This window comes from Neopsephotus bourkii, unplaced genomic scaffold (assembly GCF_033783945.1).
Source record: "Neopsephotus bourkii isolate Nb327-2 ecotype Australia unplaced genomic scaffold, CSIRO-AGI_Nbou_v1 NB_1721, whole genome shotgun sequence".
In the NCBI taxonomy this organism is placed as follows: domain Eukaryota; kingdom Metazoa; phylum Chordata; class Aves; order Psittaciformes; family Psittacidae; genus Neopsephotus; species Neopsephotus bourkii.
Genome location: NW_026902195.1, coordinates 443,249 through 460,288, shown reverse-complemented (window position 1 = coordinate 460,288; position 17,040 = coordinate 443,249). Strand labels below are relative to the sequence as shown.

General features: G+C 52.2%; 1 protein-coding gene across 8 annotated transcripts in view; it reads right to left on the bottom strand.

The window, feature by feature from the left end:
• CNTFR (ciliary neurotrophic factor receptor) overlaps positions 1-17,040 on the bottom strand; it is a 208,069-nt gene that overhangs the window by 12,921 nt on the left and 178,108 nt on the right. For all 8 annotated transcript variants that reach the window (XM_061376523.1, XM_061376521.1, XM_061376522.1 and 5 more), the window contains 3 exons: positions 11,184-11,301; positions 10,195-10,361; positions 2,695-2,858 (listed from right to left, as the gene is read on the bottom strand). In XM_061376523.1, the coding sequence (XP_061232507.1) occupies positions 2,695-2,858; positions 10,195-10,361; positions 11,184-11,301 (449 nt within the window). The remainder of the gene's footprint in view (positions 1-2,694; positions 2,859-10,194; positions 10,362-11,183; positions 11,302-17,040) is intronic.

Sequence of the window (17,040 nt, the reverse complement as noted above, 5' to 3'; positions counted from 1 at the left end):
TGTGTGATCAGGGCCTGCACAGATATTGCTGCCTCTGGGCAGTCTCTGGTGCATCCTTGTGGGTTCGGTCCCACAGGGATGCTGAGCTTCCCATGGGGCTGCCAAGAAGGTGGCAGGAGATGCTTAAAACCAAGCCACAAAGGGTTGCGATCAGGAGGCAGTGATGGGGCTTAGCCCTGGAGACATTAGGCACACAGGATGTGCCAGAGCATGAGGTTACCCAGCTCCTCCTGGCTGCTGGTGGGGACTCCCCCCAGGCTTCCCCATTGCCAAAAAGGATGTTGTGTGCAATGGCTTTCCATGACAGCAGCTGCTTGGAACAGCACAGGCAAAGATGGGGGCAGTTTGCGGAAGGAGACCTTTAGCTCAGCAAGAATTAAGTCCCCCCCATGCGAGTGTGGAGTGCATGACTACTGCATCCTTTTTCAGGGCACTTGTCCCTTCAAGGAGAGACCCAACACTGGCCACCACAGGACGAGCTGGCTTGGCCCTACCAAACCGCATCCTTCCCTTTCCTGGATGGATGTGAGGGAATGAGGACACTCCCAAAGATGCCACCAAGCAGTAGGTCAAGCAAAGCAGAGCTCTTGGGGATGATCCCAGCACGCTGGCATTGGCAGCATTCATTTTTGGTTGCAAACCCCTGCGTCTGCAGGATGTCCAGCTGGACTGAGCAGGCTGAGCATACCAGGGGTGTCTGGGGTCGGAGCAGCTCTGTCTGCTGCATCGCTGCGATCCCCTGGTGTTTGGGAGCTGATTGAATTAGGCTTCACAAATAATTCATCTGATGAATAGTGGCAGTTTTCCTCAAATCATCCACAAATCAGATTTTTCATTACCCAGCCGTCGGGGCAGAGAGTCAGGAAACAAGGCTGGTACTTCACTCGATGAATGTTTGCGCTTGCTCACCAAGCAGATTATTCCCCAAGCACACTTCTCCATCAGCCAGTGACAGGGAACATGTCTCTTGGAAGGGGATATATTGATTAAAAGCAGCACCCATGACTGCTGTGCCCTCATGAGATGTGGGGAGATGAGGCTTTCACAGCCCTCCTTGCACACACCATGAGACTGGTACCTTGAGCTCTCTCAGGGTGTCTTTAAACCAGAGAAATCAAGACTCCACTGCCCTAGAACTGCGTTTTCTGGCCAGTGGCACCACCAAGACCTCCATGCATTTCCCAGCATCGCTGCCTGCCTGAGAGCATGGATGGAGATGATACACCATCCCCTCAGAAGCCTGACCCTGCATATATGATACCTAATACCCAGTGATAGAGGGACCGGGTACAACGAGGGTGTTGAGCAGGAGGCAGCTCCCTGGCTTTTGTACCATTTTTGGGTGCAAACCCTTGCATTTGCAGTGTGCTTGGGTGGATCAGGCTGTATCAGGAGGAAAACATCAGCTATTTCCACAACAATATCGCACCTTGGAAAAAATGATGTTGTGTTTGGGGTTTCCCTTTTAAGAGAAGGGCAAAAGGACAAGGAGAACCCTCTGCCTATCCTCTGATTTTCCAGTATCTAAAATGATTCCAGCACCTAAAGGGGGGCCTACAAGAAATCTAGAGAAGGACACTTTACAAAGGCATATAAGGATAGGACAAGGGGGAATGGCTTTAAACTGGCAGAGGGGAGATTTAGATTAGATCTTAGGAAGTAATTCTTCACTATGAGGGTGGGGAGACACTGGAATAGGTTCCCCCGAGAAGCTGTGGGTGCCCTGTGATTTTCAAGAGCCATTAGCAAATGCTTCAATCTAAAACACAACCTATGGTGCTGCCTCATCAAAATCCCCAACCAACACATAGAGAAAAAGTCGCTGAACCATTGGCATCTTGCAGAGACAGGAGCAAACCCTCCCATCGTCTCTCTCAGCCATTTCTCTCCTCAGGAAGAGCTGCCCAGCAGAAAACCCCTCTTCACTCCATGATACAGGCGAGCTCCTCCAAGGACTGGGTGCTGCCTCCTATTTGTCTTTTCATGGAAAACCGCTTTATCAAGGAAAGCACCTCATTAGCTTTTGACTGGCCCGGCTCAGTGCAGAGGGGATGCTGGATGAGCCATGCCAGCGTAGCGACACCTCTCCTCGAGTGCCGGATTGCTTTCCTTCACAAGCTGAGCATGCAAGCAGCACACAGAGGGGAAATAAAAAGCCCATTTGTTATCTTCCTGCTGCTAACAAATGAAATCTGTCCTCTGGGCTGCCAAGGATTTCACTGACTATTTTTTTTCCTTTTTAAAGAAACAAGAAATAAAAGAAGTACAATATCACTGCAGCAGCAGCTCCATGACGGTGCTCTGAGATACGGCGAGTGGTATTTTATCTTCAGTTCAAAATCTAAATGTGGCAGAGGCACATTTAAATGTGGTGACATTTATACTTTAAATGCCTTTTACATCTTGTTGGCAGGTTTTATACAGAACATATGTATGGAAAGTAGATAGGGGACGTGGATGAAAATGCGGAGCAAGGAGAGCCTGCAGAGGCATTTGTAGGTGGAATGTAAGTTAAATATGGTGAGGAAGAGAGAAGGGAGGAGAAACAGAGAAGGAAAGGAAAAAGGTCTGGGTTGCCTGGGCAGTAAATAAACATTCTTTCTGGACCTCTGACCACTTTTCCCAGTGCAATTTATTCCCAGCCACCATCTCCCCATGCTCCCTCCCGTCCCGGCCAGCTCAGCATCCACTTACATGTTGCCACTGGTCCAGGATGAGTGGTCGATACCTCAAGAAGAACTTGAGTGGGAAAGACTCGGGGTCTGGCCAGGATGAGGGATTTTGCCATGACACCTCCAGCCTGCGAGGGTTATTGGGCACGGGTTTGGCCACCACGCTCTCCGGAGGGTCCGGTTTTACTGGAAGAGAAGAAGGTAAAGCTTTGTACATGGCATCCTTTCTGAGACCCCTTGGCACGGCTGACTGGACTTTGCGATGCATACTTTCTAAGGAGAGCAGCCAACATGCAGAGTATCCTTTCCCCCATTAGATGCAAATCTGTTTTTTTTTTGTCCAGGTCTTGGCTCAGAATGAGGAGGAATCAGTGCTGGAGACACACAGGAATAACCTGGCCAGGGCACAGAGCATCCTGCCTCCCCCAGGGATACTTGGGTCAGCGCAAGGAGCCCACCAAGCCCAAATGCTGCACTTCCCTCACATCTGATTTCTGTGAGTCTGACATACGTTCAGACCTGCTTATCTTGCAGTAACATGGCAATTTGGCCCTTGGGTTTAGGGCTGGGCTTTTGGGGATCTGAAGTATTTGGGGATTTGGCCCATCTTATTTGCCAGGGGTGAATACAAATGTCAGCTTCCACCCCGGGGTTATCTCTCAGCCCTGCTCTGCTTCTGGGATATGGGGATATTTTCTTGCTACCCAACCAGTATTTCAAGTGAATATTAATTGTCTGTGACCTATGCAGCATGCTTTGAAGTTGCAGCTACTTTTAGAGTGCTGGGAACAAATCACAGACAGGCTGTGATGAACGGCACTGCCTGTTGTAGAATGAGCCTTGCTCCCTTGCCAAGGGTTTGCTCAACTCCTGACAGCCCAAACTCCCAATCTGCAATAGAAAAGCTACTAAAAGACTGAGGTTTGGGTACACCCACCCTTCTCCTTTTTCCCATGGTCAGAAAAGGGCTGGGCACAGAGATCTGGATGCACAGCTGTGCCTGGGGTGGAAGAGGGCTCTCTGCGCACTCTAAGAATAGCAATGCATATGAGTCCTCATGTCCCAGAATGGCTCTTTTAACTCCCTCCGAAGTCCACATGTAGGCCAGTGGGTCCCTCCTGGCTTGATGATCTTAGGATTGAGCAAGGATCCTCTGGTTCTGATCGCCTTGAGCAGCCGCTTCTGAAGGTGCCAACATCATTGTGCACTCCCAAGCATGGCATGGGGATACCCTCTCTGTCTGGTATATCTCCTGCACTGCACTCAGAGCCCTCCTCCTCCATTCTGACCCCAGGGTGGGAGTTGGTACCCACACAGGGCCTTCTCCCTTAGGAGAGGAAGGAGGTGCTGGTCATGAGTGAGCTGTTCCTGTGCTAGCCTCCTTGCAGCTCTGCTTTATGCATGAAGGGCATCTTTCACTCTTCTTGAAGCTGTATGGGATCAGGCACTGACGTGGGGCCAGTCTGCTGCAAGTGGAGTTGTGTGTGGGCTGTTTGGTGCCATCTCTGTTCCAGGATGATGGTGGCATCGCAGAAATGTGCCCAGAGAGACACCCTCCCTGCTTGCTCCTCTTAGGAGAAATCAGCCTGTGATGCTTTCAAACCCACTTTCCTGGCTGTGAGTGAGGCAGGGGTAGGATGATACTGAAATGAAGACACAGCCCTTGGTGGATCCCAGATCTGGCCCTGTTTCCCTCAGGACATAGGCTATAACCATCTCCCTCTGCCCAGCCCTCCCTCTCAGCACCACGGCATACACCCTGCTCTAGTCCTTCTTCACTGTCATCTTCACCACCACCTCCCATTGCCTTTCCTCTGCCACAGTGGGTGCAAGGAGGGCTGCATAGCTTCCCCCATCCCCAAAGCACTCAGAGGGTGCATGGAGGTTTGAGGACCAGCTGGGAACAAGCACGCATGGACCTGACCATAGGTGCTTAGTGCTAGCTCCCAGCTCTCACTGATCCCTCTCTGTGGCAGCATGTGACAGAGTTTTCCATTTAAAGCCTTATCCTTGGCTGGAGGGATGACTTGCTGGGGCTGTGCTGTGCTGAGCTACTCCAGATGGCCGTGCAATTCCTCTGCTTGTTTCGCATCCCTGGGCTTGGGCTGGACATCAGCTTGCATCGACAGGGACTTGGAGTCCAAACATATACGGAAAAGTATAAATCCAGCACTGGCTTGGCGGGCTTGGTTTGCAAGCAGAAGTCTGCTTGGCTGAATGAAGGCAGATGATGGCGAACTGTGGCTTTGCAGTGAGGAAGTGGGAGGGAAAGCACCAGGCTGCAGATGGGTGTGATGGGATAATCCCTGGAGTAACACAGGGACCCTGGCCCTGCTTTTTTGGGATGCTTAAATGCAGTTGTTCCTTTCAAGGCACAGCTTGTGCAGGAACAAGAGATGCCACTGTGCTGGGTTGTAGCAAAGCCAAAGAAAAGGTGCTCTGATGCTGAGGTGGGAGACACACGCCTGTTTTGCATGCATTCAGCCTCAAGCCCCACTCCTGTGGGTTACAGACTGTCCCTGGTGCACAGGAGAGAGCTGCCCTGGCTCCAAGCAAGCACCATATAGCCCAGCCATCAAACGGGGCTGTGCCTGGCTGCAGCAAGCCTTCAGACAGCACTGTGTGTTAATGGGAAAACCAGCATTCCCAGCTACCTCCCAGCCACGTCTCCAGCCCTGGAACTCCTGCCCAGGCTAGAAAGTGCAGCAGGGCCAACCCTGCCAATAGCACAAAGCCAAAGCTGTGTCTGCCACGTCCCTCCAAGGTGTAAGGGATGCAAGAGCCAGGAGAGGGGACTGCACTCCCAGCAGCGGTCCAACAAGGACAGGGACAGACCTCATTACACTGTGTTCATCATGAGGAAGGAGTGGAGATGGGCTGTGTACGGGTCCCTGATTTCTATGTGACCTTGAAGGAATCCTTTGTCTTCTACAGACTCCCAGGTTCCTGTTCCACACATGGGGACGAGTGCTCCTCCTTTCCCAGCCTTTGTTTGCCTCCATTTAGCCTGCACATGGCAAGTCAGGGGCTGTCTGGCTGTATATCAGGCAGCATAATAGAGCCCTGTCCTCAGCAAGGGCCTGCAGGCAGTAACATAATAAAAGCAGTAATAGTAATAATAATAATGGATGATGGGCATTAGGCTGAGTACTGGTTAAGCGGCTATAAAACCAGATGTAATATAATCCTGCAGAGCTGAGGGAGCATCATCAGACATTCCTGGGAAGAAGACTTGGCTGGGAGGCGACACGCAGCTCTTCCCACTTGGTTTTCGGTTGCTGCTTCCAAGTGAGGGCCTGGAATGCCAGAAGAACAAGGTGGGATACTGCACCTGGGGAGGAATAACCCCATGCATGAGACAAGCTGGGGATGACCCGCTGGAAAGCATCTCTGCAGAGAGGGTCATGGGGGTCCCATTGGACAACAAGCTCTCCATGAGCCAGCAATGTGCCCTTGTGGCCAAGGCCAATGGTGTCCTGGCTGCATTAGGAAGAGCAGGTCAAACGAGGTGATCTTCCCCCTCTTCTCAACCCTGTTGAGGCCTCACATGGAGCACTGTGTCCAGTTCTGGGCTCCCCAGTGCAAGAGAGACATGGAGCTCCTGGAGAAATGCCAGTGAAGGGCTACAAAGATGGTCAAGGGTCTGGAGCATCTCTCTTATGAGGAAAGGATGAGGGATCTGGGCCTGTTTAGTCTGGAGAAGACCGAGAGAAGATCTTAAAAATGCATACAAATACCTTAAGGTAAGGTATCAGGAGGATGGGGCCAGAATTTTCAGTGGTGTCCAGCAACAGGATAAGGGTCATCAGGCACAAACTGAAACATAGGATGTTCCATTTGAATATGAGAAAGAACTTTACATTGAGGGTGGCAGAGCACAGTAATAGGTTGCCCAGAGATGTTGTGGAGTCTGCTTCTCTGGACACATTCAAAACCTGCCCAGACACGATCCTGTGTAAACTGCTCTAAATGGCCCTGCTGTAGGTGGTGGAATAAATGATCCCTTCCAGTTCCAAACATTCAGTGATTCTGTGAAGAGCTGCAGAGAGTAGCTTTTCCTAAAGGCTCTGCATGCTTGCGGTTAACTGTGAGTCTTTAGCTATCCATCACCCTTGGCTGTGTCAGACACATCTTGAAAGGAAGCCTGGGGTTCAGAAAGGCAGCTGAGACCCTGCAGCATGGAGGGGGCCTGTCACCCATCCCATCTCTCCAATGAGCACTAAAATGGATCCCCTGTGGCCATTAAATATCCCCTGGCATTTTCCATGAGCAGAGGGATATTAAACTCCATGTCTTAGCCAAATGTCAGTCTAAGTAATTTAATTCTGCCTCCCTAAAGTAGTATGAATTGAACTGACCTTCTGCCTAGGCAACTGTATACCGGTGTTCAGAGACTCTGAATTTCATGCAGACACAGGCATGTTCGCTCTTATGCAGCCCCTAGGAGATGCTCTGTGTCTTAATCACCCCAGAGCTGGAGCTGGGAGAAGCAAACGACATTCCCAAGGTCACACAAAAGATGGATGGCAGATCTGAGGAAGGCATCCACACCTGCAAGGCCCTGTGCAAGGCTGCCTCACTCCTTTTAATGCTGTGCATCTTCCCCTGCTAGCTTGCCTCAGACTCACACGAGAAGAAAAGCATAAAGGTGGGGTGCTGGTGTTGCTTCAATGTGATGATGTCCCTGCTTTCCTGGAGGATGAACGTGAGAGCTACCTGGTTCTTGAGCTGAAAGATAAGTGAGGAAGTTGGGGTTGTGGCCTGGGGTTCCACAAATGTCCCTATTCTGTCCCAGCCATTAAGAGGAGATGGTAGGACAATTTCTGGGAGCAAGATGAGGAAGAAGGCATCCTGGATCTCCTACCTATGAAAGGTGGAGTCCAGAGGGCTGGAAAAGCTTTTCCAGTCATCACTGAAAGAGACAAAGCAGAGTGACCCCTCGCAGCTGGCCGCTAATAGCTGGCATGGAACAACCACCATCAAGGCATTGACTTGGGGCAGCAAAAGCTATCGTCTGCCTCAGCAGGGCATGAGGTCAGGGCTTCACGCCTAGGGTTTAAAATCCATGCAGAAGGTGTGATGTTTTTTTCTAGGCTAAGGGGAAAACACAAGGCAGGATCTGACATCCCCAACACTGGGATTTTAGGAGAAGCATCGTGCTGTTGCTGTTTGACACCACCTCCCCATTTTAGAGGATGCTGCAACCGTCCGACACAGCGATCTTTCAATGATACGATGCGATGGCCTTCTCCTGAGCTGTAGGTTTTCCACACCCCCATCTATCAAACTTCCAACATGAGATTTCAGCCCAGCTATTGCTGGTAGAGATCCCCAGGGAACCTACTGGTTGCTAGATCCACACTGCTGGGACACAGCCCTGGGTTTGCAGCTGCAAAGAAGGGAGCCAGAAGAGACACCGAAACACAGAAGCTTCTGTGAGCACAGCACACAACCTGGGGCACAATTGCATGGCAAAATACACTAACACAGTTCACTTGTTTTAATTGGAAACACGGGCAGCATAAGGAGAAGCTCCATTCATGGTAGGTGGCTGTTGATCCGCAGCAGCTGAGTTCATTTGGTAAAGACACTGCTAAGCCTGTCGACTGCCTGCTTGAACACTAAATCAGCACCATGTCTATGCTTCTTATGCACAGTGGCTGTATCAAATCCCGAGGAGAATTTCATAGCTGCACAGAATTTTAAGGCTGGGAGATACTGAAGTGTTTATGGGAGCAGGCTGGCTCTATGGTGCAGGACACAGACCTTCCTGTCGGCACTGTCCCATCACTCCTTGTCCAAGTGCTATCCTGGAGGGTCTTAGGCCATCTGCTATGTGGTGCTGGAGGGTCTCACGTCCCACCACAGCTACTGGGACATGTCCAGGCACCCTGCATCCCTTCAGGCGCTCTTGCCAGAGGCAGCGCTGTTGCACCCATGCTAATGGCTGTCCTGGGGCAGTGCTGGCTTCTCTCACTGCTCCTCTGACCTGGCCTGAGCTCAAACTGCTGGGATGGATCCGGCTTGTGCTGGTGCTGGATGCCCGGAGCTTGCAGCTGGGTGTGCTTCCCACAGGGGTTGCCCTTGTGTGCTGGATGGAGGACCAGATGTTTGGGAAGCCAGGCAGGGCATGGGTGGGATGCAGATGTTACAAGATGATGCCCAGAACTCCTGCAGGAGGGAATGCAAGGAACTCAGAAAATGCAGCTTAATTGCTGTCCTGGGCCCTGCAGGCTGAAGGTTACCTTCACTTTTAAGGAGTGTATCTTCCACAAACACAATAATTCCCATTTAAAGGCACCCAAGTGACTAAAACTCCACACTTCCCTGCTAAGCTCTTTGTCTTGTTATCAACTTCTGCAATGCACTGATGAATACAAGCTTCAGATACGGATCGTGACTGCAGGACATGGCAGTAAAGTCCCTGCTCCAAAACAATTCCCCCGCTCTACATAGGCACCTTGTTTCTTGTTTGATGTTTTCCAGGATTTGGAGTAGAAAGGGAAAATCTGGGATGGCAGCTGAGCTCCTCTTCTTGCACTCCGGCACTTAGAGCCGCTCGGGAATGGGACGTGCAGCACATCGAAAGCAAAGGATGACTGCTGGCTGCACTTCAAGGATTCATTTATTTGTTTTTCTGGTCCAGTAATTGCCACATGTAACTCACAAATCATTTTTCAACGTGTTCCTGAACTCTGTTCTCTCCTATTTTCTCCTGTTCTTTGAGGATGGACAGTCTTGTCACAGCACTGGCTGTAATCCGCCTTTTGCTGGTGGCAAAAGCATCGTGCCCAGCTCCCTGCTTTGTCATGCTTGGCATTGAATTGCTCAGTCCATGCTGGTTCTTCACAGTCAGAGAAGCATCTGTACCATGTAAAGCATTTGCACAGCATCATCTGTCCATGTGGGGCAGTGAAGAGGTGTAAAGGGGGAAATAAGGGGTTTAGGAGCCTGTTAGGTAGGTGTTGGTGGACTTTGGCTTTGGGAGGGTTTTATCCTAAGTAGGGATGAGGGGGTATGGATGAGACATTTTAATTTATCTTCCAGTCTTCATTCTCTCATGCTGCTTCCAGCACCAAACCTCTCTTTTAGGAGCAGTCATAGGGGCAAGAAGAGCAACACCATTTGGGTCACACCAGTTTTGTATCCCTCTGCCCAATATACGGCAGCCGCTTCCGCAGCCCCCAAGCAGGGAGCAGCTCAGCAACCACAGGAGACCTGGACCACTGGGAATGAGACCGGGCAGGGCACCGATGGGACCCGCATGGGGGCTTCCTGTAGGCACCCTGCCTGAGTCCCCCAGGGTGCTCCAGTGCTTGCATGAGTTACATCAGGACCATGAGAATGAGGGGGGCACTGGGAAGATGCCAGTGTGGCTCAGACCCCGGCTCCATCTCATGCATGAATAGGCAGAGGCTCCACTTGGAGAGCCAGCCTGTCACTTGGGTGTGCGACACCGCGTGCAGACCAAAGCCAACCCCAACACCATCTCAGAGAAGCCAGCTGTTGCTGTGGAAGTTACCTATGGCGAACTCATCAAAGGTGAGAGTGGTGGAGCTTTTGCCCAGGGCATTCGTGACCGTCAGGGTCACCTTGTACTTCACAGTCGAGAAGAGCTGGAGGTACCTGATGTGACACCTGTTTTTGGGAAAGACATCCTTCTCACAGACCATCTCCCTCGTGCCGTGTCTGGAAAGAAGAGGAGAGAAGAGCTGTTACTTACAGAGCAGTGCCTGAGGTGGTAATGTGCCCATGCTGCTGGAGGGAGGAGGCAGAAGGAGCATGGCTCTGCTCCTGTTCTGTCCATGGTCCCCATTCACCTGCCCCTGTCACAGCCAAAGGGCTCCTCTCTTCCCACCAGGGAATTCTGCAGGCTCACGCATGTGAGGTTGTATCCTAAGCCTGTACAGAAGTGAATGTCCTTATGCTGGCCCCATAGAAAGGATGAGACCCTTCTGGTGCTGGAGCTAGCTCTGTCTCTCCTGTAAGAGGAACGGGGTCTCCTTTTGCTGGTGACACAAGCCCCAGGAGATAATGCATAGCACCAGTGTGCACAAGGGCTGTGGCAGGACCCAGGCACAGACTGGGGGACAATGCCATGCCATGGCCAGTTTTAGGTGAGAACACTGCTGCTGCCTGGCCACAGCCAGTGTGTGGCAGACGGGAGCGTGGTTGTGCCAGATGTGCCAAAAAGCAGCAGGCACAACCTCCATTATGTCCTAGTGGTGCAGAGGGGATGGACTTGGATCATGGAAAGGGGGCCTGGGGTAGGGGGAACTTCCCTGGTCTCCTCTGGGGAAATTAGAGCTTGGAACAGAGCCCTGGTGCCAAGCATCCAGTTTGGATGTCCCTGGAGCATCTTTCCCCAAGGCCATTTTTGGGACACTGATTCCATATGCTCAGCAGAGGTCAAACGCACTGCCCCAACGCTTCACAGCAATATCTGGGACCTGCTCCAAGATGCAGGGACAAAACCTCACCCTGCTGTACCCTTCCTTCCCAGGCACTTACATGACGGAGATGTTGAAGGAATTGGGGATGTAGGTGGGAGTGGGCAGGTGCCAGCTGCAGTAGAAACCCTTTGGGTAGTTGTTGGACCTGCACATCAGCACTGGCTCCTTCGGGGGAACTGCAAGGAGAAGAGAAAAAGCCCATTGAGGTGGGGTTATCACCAGGTTCTGAACAAGGGGGTGCCCCTCCACTATCAACAACTGCCAGCTTGGGAGGGACACAGTTTGTGAAGGGAGTCTGGTCTGTGTAAAGGACATAGGGGCCCTTATCCTATGTCTGCTGCTGAGGTTCCCCATGAGGCCTTGCTTTGGGCTGAGCTGTGCACAGCAGCTCACCTCCTCCCCTGGCAGCTCTAATGAGAGATGGAATGACAGAGGAGGTTGGCAGGTATTGGGGCAAATTGTCTTCAAGGCTGTGACAGAGACATCACTGATGGGGAGGAGGTGCTGCTCTCTTGACCCCATTAAGCTACAGCGCTTACAGCTTTCTCTGCTATGTCCCTGGGGAGCAATAAACTTGTTGAGGGATGATCCTCTGAAAGACCAGAGGTCCTCAAAGGGAGGAAGAAGAACCATTTATGGCAAGATGAGGGGGAACAACCTTAAAACAGGCAGAGAAGATCCAGCTCTGCGGGAGGACTGGCAGTGTTAACGCTTTCAGCATCCCACCCCAGTTCCCTGCCTCCCAGGAGACAGGAGGGAGATAGGATGAGAGCATTAAGCAGGCAGTAGCCTTCCTCTGGCCTCACCAGTCAGTCCTAGAGGTAGGAGGCAGAAGAGGATGCTAAACCTAACCGAGTGTTGACACTGCACTTGGCTTCCCTGGGCATACATGCACTGTGTGTCCATAGCAGGAGTACAGACAGAGCCGCAGGAATGCCGAGGGTCCGTGTGTGCAGGAGAAGGAGATGTGACACCCTTCAGCTGATAGATTTTGCCGTTGTAGGTTGGTAAAACCCTAATCTGTGCTGACACTGAAGTCAGCTCCTCAATACCTGGAGACCTGCACTGCTAAGAGCAGAGTTTGGCTCTAACTGCAGAACCCTGGCAAAATACCTTGCCACAAAGCGCACTCCCTGGGCTGGATATGCACCAGGGTTCCCTTGGAAAGGCTGTCTGAACCTGTAGCGCTTCCTCTTTCTCTTCCTGCATTAGCCCTTGTCTCCATGTCCCCAAGCATCCACTGGGATGTGCCAGGACACGCTGTTTTCTCCAAGCAGAGGTTTTGGAACAAATCCAGGAGACCTGACAGCCCCAGCACAGACATGGCTGCTCACCACCTCACCAAGGTCCTAGCAGGGCTGACAGCTCTCCTCCCTGCTGCTGAGGCACATGCATTACCCATGGCTGTTACCCAAAATGAGATTGCAAACCGGGATGCAGTGATGCAAGAGTTCAGGGAGCACTCCCAGGCTGGGAAATGCCTTCCCCCAAAGGCTGCAAGGGCAAATCACAAGTCCCACAGGACTATGAGTGCAGCATGTCTTGCTATAGAGCAGTCCATACTGATGCTGGTGCAGGGAAGCCAACCACCAGCCTCACACCACTCTGTATGCCATGCTAGAGAAGCAAAGGGTGCAGCGAGTCAAGGATTAAGTTCCACCTGGGACCACAGCAGGGTCCTGATGCAAACTGCTCGAAGTGTGCCCTCTGGGCTGGGCCAAGCCAGCTGGTTTGCCATAAGCGCAGTCCTCATGGATGCTGGGTCAGCATTGCACAGCAGAGCCCAGGGTCAGAAAAGAATGATGGGTTTTGCTGGAAAAGCTTTCTGGGGGGATTCCAGAAGCTCCACCTGCGGCACCCTCCTGCAGTCTACATAGGGGAAACGGAGGCATGGGTCTTGCACGCGTGTCAGTACCTCTGGGGCAGGGCTGGAAAGGAAGCGAGTGGATGATAAGAGAGCTAAGGGCAGCAGGGTTAGGGAGCAGGGAGGACGAGAGGGAAAAGAGGAGAGGAGAGGAAAAGGAGGAAAAGGAGAAGGAGAGGGAGAGGGAAAGAGAGGGAGAGGAAAGGTCTGGCAGGGAGGGGAGGCTGTGCCGGCCCGTGATGCTCATTCCTCCTAATGGCTATTTCAGCCTTCAGCCGGCAGACGAAGGCCAGAGCCTGGTTAATGATCCTCACAGCTAAATTATTCAAGCAGACCCTCCGCAGCAAAACAGAGCAGCTAATCGCAAGGCCAGAGACAAGGGCTTGATCCCTGCTACAGCTCCATCCTCCTCCTCACCGGCTCCTTAACCCCTTCCCTGCCCCACCGCTGCCCCCCCGGGATGAAGCAGGACCGCATGCAGGGGGCAAAGAGGGCTCCCGGAGGGGGTGCATGGGATCTAGGGACAGACGTCGAGGTCCGGCTGGCCGCGTGGTGGCAGTGTGGGCTAACAGCGCCCGCCGGGCACCCGGAGCACCGGCTGGGGATGCAGATGCTGCGTGGGGGGAGATGCTGGGGATGCTGCCGGGCTCCTGCACTTGCTGCTTGTGCTCGATGTCCCGCATCACACCGGGAGCAAGCCGAGGCTCTGCGCTCGCAGCCGGTGCTTCTGTAAGCATCCCTGAAGCCGTGCAGGGTCCCTGCCCCAGGAGGAGGCAGATGCTGCACTGAGCTGCAATTAGTCCGTCTGAGGATAATTTATCTCCATTGTCTCCAGTATTATGCTGGATCTGGCTCTTGGTGATCTGTGATAATTCCTCCACAAAGGAAGAGAGTGAGGAGAGCTCAGGTTGCTTTCCTGGAGGAAGGGGGGCTTCCCAAATTGCCTCCCCCTTCCATCCCCACACTGCAGCAGACCTCGAAGGTGCCCCATTTTCACATCCTCACTGCCTTGAAGATCCTGTCCTTTGCTCCAAGACTGGGGTCCCAAATGCAGCCCCAGCCTCTGTCCCCACAACATCTTCCGCCTTTCATCCTCTGGTGCCTTTTATCAAGCCCAAACTAGAAGGAGAGCCTGGGGAAAGGGGACAAAACTACCCCTGTATCTCTGCCACCCTGGTACCCATGCAGCACCCCCAGTGCACTGCAGCTAAAGAGATGCTGCTCTGTGCTGCCCCAGCCATCACTGTCTCTCTCCAGACTGGGACAGGCTGTCTCACACGAACACTCCTTCCAGCTCCATCTCTCTAAAGAGCCGTCAGCCCCAGAGATACAGGCATTTTGGGAAGAGGATGTGACACAACGGTCCCACTTCTCACCTTGATGGGCAGAGAGTCCACCCCATGGGCCAGTACAGTGTGTCACTTAGGGCTGTGATCATGACACCATGCAGGTGACCACAACCATGACTGTGAGGCATCACAAGGGGGAGGGCTGCAAGCCTCTTCTCGCTGCCACAGTGCATCGGGAGGGCTGTCTGCCCACCCAGCCACAGTACCTTTTCCCATAGGGAGGTGGCAGTGCCCCCAAATCCCTGTGAGATGCTGGCTTGCAATCCCATTCCTTTCCCCTCCTCTCCCAGGAAAGGCACTCGCCGGCACAGCTCATTCTACAAAGGCTCTTAAAGAGAGCAAATAAAATTGCAGGCTCCAATCGATCCGGCACTCCGTAATGCTGTCTTTGGAGGTGGGCCAGCCCGTCGGGCAATGGAGAGAGCAAGAAAGGCAGCGGAGGAAAACAAAGCCATCAGGGGAGCATTAAAGGCTTTTTCTGCCCTGAGGCTTTGGGCAGTGCCTCTGGGTGTGGGGTGTCCTGCTCCCACCTCCTCCATCCTCCCCTGGATGATGTCCAGCTCTCAGCCCCTGCCCATCACCAAAACCATCCCAGGCAACACGTGTCTCCTGCACTGACATCTCTCTCCCAGCTCCTGCATGCAGCATCCCTCCCTAACCCTGGCAAATATTTACTTCCTCATTGCCTCATGGAGCTGCTGAACTCAGTGAAGGCAGAGCTCCTTTCCTTTCCCCTTGCAAATAGTGCCTGCCCTCTCTAATCTGTCTATTAACCTCTCACATGGCAGGAAGCCACTTTTCCCACGTGTTCTGCTTATGTCCTCTCTGCAAACCCGGTGTGTTTAATGCCCATCCATGGCAGCTTCCCAGCGGTTTAGGCTGCAACCAGCCTTGCTGCAAAAGCTTGGGGCAAGGAGATAAACAGCTGTGTCAGAGCTGGGTGCATCCCATCGCTTGCATGGCACAATCCATGCGTTGCTCCAGCAAAATTAAGAGCTGTAACAGGCAGCAAAAGCCGGGGCCAGGGTCATCATCACTGCAGACCTCACAGAAGATTGGTGGAAGGGACATAGCTGTCTTTCTCACCACATGGTGCCCCAGTCTTTGCATCCATTTGACTTGTGTCTCTCCACCTTGTTGGAAATGGCTGTTGCATGATGAGCTCCATCATCCCTGCTCAGCTGGGGAGAGCACAAGTAGTCCTCGAGGATGAAACGGCTCTGGATATACCAGCACAGACACAGGCTTTTGTCTCCCTCCATGTCTCTGAAGCCCAGTTGTCCTTGTACCCTGCGTCCCATTGCACAGAGGAAAAGTGTGACCAATCCATTTTAGAAACCACTAAAAATGATCTACAATAGCTTTTCCTAGCCCTGCTAGGTCATGAGATAATGGACATTAAAATCATGACATTTTTATATATAGAAAAGTTATTTTAGGTCATTTTTAGAGGTTCCTGAAATGGATCAGTTATAACTTTCCTCTCCTACTGAGAGCTGAACGTACTAAAGATGCCTTGATCCACAGGTGGATTGATACAAAAAATAGTGCCAATAAAAGTTTTAAGAGGTGTCTCAAACACTTATGTAGGAAGTATTTTTTCTGGTTCACTCGAGGCACATTCAGGTACTGATCCTACAGCGTGCTTGTGGGGTCACCTGTATAACTCATTATCTTGGGCCAGCAGAGCCTCCATGCTCCGTGACAGCAGCATGTGCTTGTGCTACAGCTACAGCTGTGATACAGCCTGCCTGCACGCGAGAGGGACCCTGTGCTGCCCACACTGGGGGACAACCCCAGCACTGATGATGTTCTGCCACCAGACTCCTGCTGTTAGCATCCCTGCCTCTCCCTACTGCCCATGGCAGGATTACTGCCCTATTTCTTGCCTCTGCCCAACATGCCCCCCACATCCTTGCACCACAGTCGTGATGGTGGGTATGTGCCTGTAAGGAAAAAGGCACCAAAAGTGACTGAAAGCAAAGATGCAGAGGCTGGAGGACACGACGGGGATGCATCCGGGTGTGAGATGCCAGCACTGAGCACATGGACATACATGCACAAGCACAGCACACTGTGAGCACACCTACGCAGAGGCTTTTGTTACACACACGCTCACTGCAAGCGTGATGTATTATTTATCTAATGCTGCTCTTCTAAAATTGTCTGTGTACAGCAGACTGGTAGGAAAGAACAAAGAAAACAATGATGAATAAATCATATTTCTACTGCCTGGTCAGGGGTACATGCGCCTGCTGTGCTCCACCTGTAACTGCAGCATGGCTGTGGTGTGGACAGTCCTTCCACCACTCCAAATGTTGGGATGTGGCTGTGTTTCATTGCTGGAGAAAGGGAGGGAGGGAAAGCTGTGATTTTGCTCCGTTGCCCCTTGTCCAGGCTCTTCTTGGGTAAGGGTGAGGATGAGGAGGGGTGCAGAGGACAGTGGTAGGGTGGTATGAAGGCAGGTGATGCTCCTCTGCATTGTGCTTCTGCACTCTGGGTATATTAGCTCATAACCACCACCTCTTTCAGAAGGATTAAGCAAGTTTTTGTTACAATTACTGCAGCAAAATTAATTCAAGAGAAAGTCAGAAAGCAGGGCTATGGGGTGAGAAAGGCTTGTCCCTTGCTGACCTCCTGGGTGATCTGTGTAAGTGACAGAGACAGGGTTTAGGTCTCTCCCAGTCACTCTAAGCCATTCC